The following is a 6,491-nucleotide window of genomic DNA, read 5'->3' as shown; positions in this document are numbered from 1 at the left end:
AGTGAGACCTCACCCTAAAAAATAAGGGGGAGCAAGTTAGGGTTCGTACTGGCTCATACATACAGTGGGGTGTAGTGTAAAGACTAGAAGGGATGGGACAGCTCTTTCTGAAGGAATAGGAGAGGAGGCCTCCAAAGTGAAGAAAAAGCTGGGTACAGGACCATGTGGGGTGTATGCCAGCATTTGCATAAAAAAAGGATGGCTAGGCCTGTCACCTCAGCTACTTGGGAGACAGAGGCAGGAGAATTGCTTGAGCCTAGAAGTTTGAGACCACCCTGGGCAACATAGTGAGACCTCATCTCAAAGAAAAAAATGGGGGGACATGAAGAAGAAAACAAATACAAAACAGGAAAATAAAAATGGGGGAATAGAACATATACACCCACTTGCTTGACTGCATAGAATCATAAAATGTCTCTGGTAAAAGCCAGAGAAACCAGGCTGCCCTCTGGGGGTTACTGCAGGGAGGGGCAGAGGCAGGAAAGGGGTGATCCCCAGCAGGCTCTTCTGTGCCTTTTGGGATTTGAAGCCATGTGAATGTACTATATGTATTATCTGTTTAAAATGCACAAATCAACTGTAACAAAGAAAAATGAATGCAGAGGCCTAGGCTTTCTGGCCCGCACTGGGTGGCTGGGGCACTTATCCCCACGGGCTCACCTGTCTGCCAGGCTGCCAAACACGGCAGCCCCCATCAGCACCCCGGCCATGTAGACAGACTGCGCCAGGTCTCGGAGAGTGCGGGCCTCACACACCAGATCCCACTGCAGGGAAGACGTGAGCGCTTCAGACTGGGCCTCGGCAGCAGCCCCCCACGCGCCCAGCCCCTTCTGACCTCCATCACGATGGTGGATGGGAAAACACTGTGGTTATAGACCCAGCCGTCCTTGCAGCGCTCCGTGGCTGTGTCCGGGCCGGAGGAGTTGGGGCTCAGCAGGGCCCACTGAGGCTTGGTGAAGCGCCGGCAGGGCTCAGGGGCCCCAAGCTGGTCCAGGGGTACGGTGGCCCTCAGCCAGGCCCCCGAGTCGTTGGTGGAGGCCTCAGTGTGGTTGGTAGGGCCCCGGCAGTGGTGCGGGGGGACAGCGGCCGTGAAGTTCTGCAGGAAGTTGTGGCAGGCCAGCAGGCCGCAAGGCAGCAACAGCAGGGCCGTATGGATGAGCTGGAAGCGGCCCGTGCCGCCCAGAGTGTCCAGCAGGTCTGTGAAGGCCATGGCCATAGGCCTGACCTGAGGCCCAGCCTGCCTGGCTTTATGTAGAGAGGCTGGGGAGGGGCCCTGGGAGTGGGAGGAACAGGCCAGGGGTGAGGACTGCAGACATCCTGTGCACCCTGTGTCAGAGGGCTCAGGTTACACCCCATAGGAGGGTTCAGGTGTCCCCACATCTGCAGGGCTCCCCTCCCCCATGCCCTTTCTCTAGGTCTCTCCATCTCTCACCCTGAGGGCCGAGTCACAGCCCACCACCCAGATCCGCAGGTCCAGCCACCCTGCCCACTGCTCTCACCGGCAGGACCCCAGCAGTGAACGGAGCACCGTCACGTTCCTTTTCCTCCAGAGGACACCGAGGCGTGTTCGGAAGCCCCGATTCCAGTCTTGGCACATGGGACACAGTCCCTGTCACTAGGCTCCAAATCGCAGCTGGAGCCTTAAGTGCTGAGAGTTCAGAATAATGGGGTGCAGTGGTTACAGATGCTTACCCTTCCCCACTTCCCAAGAAGGCAGGGACTTGGCTGCACAGGTGACACTTGGGAAAAAGCCCTTTTAAAATGCCCAAATAGGCCGGGCGTGGTGGCTCATACTTGTAATCCCAGCACTTTGGGAGGCTGAGGCAGGTGGATCACCTGAGGTCAGGAGTTCTAGACCAACCTGGCCAACATGGTAAAACCGTCTCTACTAAAAATACAAAAGTTAGCCAGGCATGGTGGCGGGCACCTGTAATCCCAGCTGCTTGGGAGGCTGAGGCAAGAGACTCGCTTGAACCTGGGAGGCAGAGGTTGCAGTGAGCCGAGATCACGCCACTGCACTCAAGCCTGGGCAACAAAAGAGAAACTCCGTCAGAAAGAAAGAAAGAAAGAGAGAAGGAGAGAAGGAGAGGAAAGAAAGAAAGGAAAGCAAGCCCAAATAGGGGCAGTCAGGAGGAAGCCCTACTCTTCCCACTCCCACCTCAATGACTCAGAGTTTTTGAGAGGTTAGGGCCCCAGGTCATCCAGACTCTGGTGTTCCCATCCCCTCATCAAATAAAACCCAATCCGGAGAGCAAGTAAGGGTTTGAGCAAGATGGCGGGGCCCTGCACACTCTCCCGCCCTCCAGCCCCTCGCACACCCACCGAGGCTCCAGGAAGAGCTGAGCCACTGCCCTCACTGCTGAAGACCCTGAGCCTGACAGGACCTGGACTCCCAGTGAGGAGGTGACAAGGGCAAAATGCAAGCTCAAGACAGCAGCGTGCGGGCAGCCTGCCCCATGGGGCGCACAGGAGCCTTCACCGCCATCTCTGCCCCGACACTGGGGCCCACAGTAGCTGACAGCAGCCCACCCCCACCCTCCCCCAACTCGGCCTCTGCTCTGCATTTTCGGCTTCGCCCCATCCCCTCTTCCTTCCCCCAAGCCACTCTTATCTCTGGTAAGAAAATCCCGGATCCTGGAAGGGCCTGGAGGGGCTTATATAAGTGCAGGTGTCTGGGTCACAGGGGCTCCCCACAGAAGGACCTGAAGGCGGCTCTGTGCTCCGGGGAGCTCCCTGGGGGACTGGGTGTGTGCTGAGTAGAGGTTTGAGTTTCAGCCAGAGCCTCACCTCAATGGGCTGAAGTGTGCAAGAAAGGTAGGGGTCAGGCCTCCTGGGCGGCGGGGAGGGCATGTAGGATCAGCAGAGTCATGTGGGACCTCAGTTGTGTGGCCCTGTCCCTGCAGCTGGGGCCCCTCCTTCCCAACCTCCCAGGGCCAGGGGTAGCCTGGCCCAGATACCCAGTACTCCAGTAGGGGTTCAGGCTTCAGGTCGAGGGGAAAGAGATGGAAGGGTTGGAGGGGAGGGGTGAGCTGAGGCCACGAGCTGCCCCCATGGGCCGGGGCCTGCAGGTGCCCTCTATGCAGTAGACTGGGGAGAAACAAGTCACAGACAGATGTGGGGCCTTTTCCTTTATTATTTGGGGTTCCTCTATATGGAACATGGGACCTCCCCATTCCAAGCCTAGTGCCTCTGGCACCCCCATAACCAGTACACAAGTCCCTGAAGAGTCCCCTTTAAAATCACTAATATAAAAAAGGAGCGAAGGAGGGAAGGCCGACCGCCCACAGATTGGGCAGCTCCTGGTCGGCAACAGGGCCAGGGAGGGACAGAGGGGGCACTGGCTTTGGCACAGGAAGGCACAGGCGTTCCCAGCCCCGGGGCCTCCCCGAGCCAGGAGGCGGCTCCACGCGCCTGGACTGCAGACCGTGTAGAGCTAGTGGTTACAGTTTACAGTCTGCAGGCAAGGCCCGGCCGGTGCTGCTGAGTGGGTGGCCTCTGAAGTAAGGAGAGGGGACACATCAGGATGCTGGGGAAACCTGGGGCTGTCCCGAGGCAGGAACAAGCGAAAGCTGCCTTCCTGGCTTGGCAATGGGAGGGGCCCAGGGAGTCCATCCCGAGCCCATAGCTGGCGCAGGCAGGGGCCACACAGCTCTGCCCAGAGCAGATGAATGATGGTGGCTGGGAGGACAGGAGGACGAGGCTGCCTCTCTGCTCCAAGGAAGGCACTTGCAGCTGGCGTGGCCTGGTGTGGTGTGGCAGGAGGCATGGCTTGGCAGACGAGGAGGGAGGGGAGCATGGCAAGGGGGACCGAGTCCCTGCCTCATGCAAACATGGTCAGCTGCAACCACTGCGGGAGAGCAGGCAGGTCAGCCGGGGCCACAGAAATGGCTGCCTGGCTTCTTCCCCACCCAAACCCCAGGTCCAGCCCCCAACTCCACGGCTCAGGAGCCACCTCAGGGACCTCATGAAGGGGCTACTTTCTTACCTCCTCCACCCCCAGGAAACCAGAGTGCTGCTCCCATAGAGGCCTCCAAAGGCCTGGGTCTCCCCTCCTGCTCCTTTCCCAGAATCCAGACACCCCCACCCCAGCCTTTCAGGACTCAGGGGGCCTGGCCTTCAGGGTTGCCTCTGGGGCTCATGCTCATTTCCAGGAAAGGACAGGGAACACTGGCCAGATAAGAAAACTCGATCGATCGCCTGGACCTCTTCCCCCACCATGGGCCCGGGGAGGTTCCCACCTTAAACAAGTCAAACGTCACGACTCCATCCAGATCTGTGTCCAGAGTCTTGAAAAATCCTGTGTGTTCAAGAAAAGGTGATACAGGGCTGAAAACTCAGTGGGACATTCACGCAGGGCCAGGCCTAGCCCCCTTCCTGCCTGGTCCCTCTCTACCTCCCCACAGTACCCCAAGCTGACACCCCTTGAACCTGGGAAGCTTCACCCCTTCCTGCTGCCTGAGAAGCTGCCATCAACTCCCTCCCTCCCCAACTCTCCTGGCACTCAGCCAGGGCCCCCCAAACCCAGAACCAGGCCTTTCTGGCACACATCCACAGCACTGGCCTGTATCTGCTAATTCACCCATCTGTCATTCCCCCCAGCTCCTTGGTGACACATTTGGGACAGAGCCGGACACTCACGGAACATGGTCTCTAGCCGCACCAGGCAGCACACGAAATTGTCAAAGTCGACCGCCAGGTCGGGCTCCGAGTAGCGGGTGATGATGAGCTCATAAAGCTTTTTGTTGAGCTTGAAGCCTGGTCCAGGAGAGTGAGTGAAGGTCAGGGAGGCGCAGCCCCTGCCCAACAGGATGGGGGAGGGGTTGAGTCCCCAGGAGGGGCTGGAGCTAGGCAGGGTGCCTGGGGCCTTTTCTTCTCCAGAAGGGGCGTGAAGGCCTCCTGGGCAGGGCCAGTAGCTGTGAGGGGCTGGGCAAGTGAGTGCTGGTCTCTGGGCCCAGGTCATGCCAGGGAATCAGGAGCGGGCCAGTGAGGGCTCAGGGGTCCAGCTTAGTTTGTGCTGAATGCCCTGGCCTTGTGCTTAAGCGGGCTGGGGTGGGTGAGCCCTGCATCTCCCTCACTGGAGGCTCTGCAGCCTGGCTCTGCCCCTGCTGGCTGTGAGGCCTGAAGTCAGTCACTTTCCTTCTCTGAGCTTCTCTTTTGTCATGTGCACAGTGGGGATGGTAAAAGACACTAGCCTCGTTAGGCTGCAGAGAGGAAGGAAGGAAGGAAACCCAGTAACGCACTTCGCTCAGTAACTGCGGGGAAAAGGACAAGATGGCTGTTACCACGTCACCACCAGCACCCTGGGGACAAAGGCCTGGGGCATAGGAGCAGTGGGGCTACCGGTCCTAGGCCCCACAGGTGCCATCAGCCTTGGGGTCTCACCTGCCGACTCGATGGCCATCCGCATCTCATAGGCACTCATGCTGCCCGACTTGTCCAGGTCAAACTTCCGGAAGATGGACTGGGGTGGGGGCAGAGGGTGAGAGCCAGGCTGAGTCACCCGGCCCTTCCCGCCGGCCCGGCCCGCACCTACACGACTGAGGTGAGTGGGGACAACCTACCAGGTAATTCCGGATGCGGTTCCACAGGATGTTGAACTCCACCAGGCCCAGCTTCCCATTGCCGTCACGCTGGGTGGCCGTTAAGGAAATTCCACCACTTAGACCAGGCATGGGAGAGAGTGGGCAACTGTGCGGAACGGGAGACGGCCGCAGAGCCAGCAAGCCAACTTGGGGTTGGGTGAGGAGAAGCAGCAAAAGCCACACACAGTCAGCCCACAGCCGGGCTTGCATCGTTCTGAGCTAGGCTGCAGTGGAGTAGGCTGGGGAGGGGTCAGAAACAGCACCAGCCTCAGGGTCAATGGGGACCCAGGTCTTGCTCCACCTTTTACTTGACACAGGTCTGTGCCTCAGTTTCTCCCTCCCAACCAACAGGAAGATGTCCAGGGAGGCATCTGAGCATGAGGCACTGTGTGTATGTCCACACTTCACATGGCTCTGTCCCGTTCTCTGCACTGTCCTGGGACAGTTTTCCCAGCACGGATACCTCCACCCAAAACCCCACTCAGGAGACAAAAGCAAATGGAAGGATACATCCATGAGGTTCACCATGCTGCGGCACGACTCTAGGCTGAAGCCCTTGGTCCGCAGGTCTTTGTCTGCAAGAAAAACCAATTCCAACACCTCCACCTAGCGAGATTCCTGCACCTGCCCCTGCTAGGAGCACTGGGTGGGGCAGAGTCAGGGAAGCACAAATCCTGCCCAGTGGGTGCAATATCTGGCAGAGGAAGTGGGCAGGATTGTTTGTATCATCAGGAAGTACAGGCAAAGCATGTTAGCAATCAAGCCAAAGTCCCAACAGCCACAATTAATCCAAAGTAAAAAGAAACGAGTGTGAAACAGAAAAGCGCAAAATCGGGTAGAAAGATGGGGCAGGGCAGGGCTTGCTGCAGGCTAGGAGGGCAGGCAGTGCTTCACTGGCAAGGAGAGGAG

The 6,491-nt window shown here is 58.5% G+C and overlaps 2 protein-coding genes across 4 annotated transcripts in view; both read right to left on the bottom strand.

Moving 5' to 3' along the window:
* SLC22A20 (solute carrier family 22, member 20) overlaps window positions 1–1,634 on the bottom strand; it is a 26,928-nt gene extending 25,294 nt beyond the window's left edge. Inside the window, exons 1-2 of the mRNA XM_011993554.1 lie at window positions 836–1,634; window positions 661–764 (exon numbers count right to left, since the gene is read on the bottom strand). Coding sequence (XP_011848944.1) covers window positions 661–764; window positions 836–1,216 — 485 coding nt within the window. The 5' untranslated portion in view covers window positions 1,217–1,634. The remainder of the gene's footprint in view (window positions 1–660; window positions 765–835) is intronic.
* Window positions 1,635–3,102: 1,468 nt separating this feature from the next.
* CAPN1 (calpain 1, (mu/I) large subunit) overlaps window positions 3,103–6,491 on the bottom strand; it is a 38,379-nt gene continuing 34,990 nt past the window's right edge. For all 3 annotated transcript variants that reach the window (XM_011993552.1, XM_011993551.1, XM_011993553.1), the window contains 6 exons: window positions 6,093–6,157; window positions 5,562–5,630; window positions 5,383–5,461; window positions 4,639–4,755; window positions 4,239–4,297; window positions 3,103–3,847 (listed from right to left, as the gene is read on the bottom strand). In XM_011993552.1, coding sequence (XP_011848942.1) covers window positions 3,821–3,847; window positions 4,239–4,297; window positions 4,639–4,755; window positions 5,383–5,461; window positions 5,562–5,630; window positions 6,093–6,157 — 416 coding nt within the window. In that variant the 3' untranslated portion in view covers window positions 3,103–3,820. The remainder of the gene's footprint in view (window positions 3,848–4,238; window positions 4,298–4,638; window positions 4,756–5,382; window positions 5,462–5,561; window positions 5,631–6,092; window positions 6,158–6,491) is intronic.

The sequence above is a fragment of the Mandrillus leucophaeus genome, unplaced genomic scaffold (assembly GCF_000951045.1).
Source record: "Mandrillus leucophaeus isolate KB7577 unplaced genomic scaffold, Mleu.le_1.0 Scaffold43, whole genome shotgun sequence".
NCBI lineage: Eukaryota > Metazoa > Chordata > Mammalia > Primates > Cercopithecidae > Mandrillus > Mandrillus leucophaeus.
This window is presented reverse-complemented; position numbering and strand designations above follow the sequence as displayed.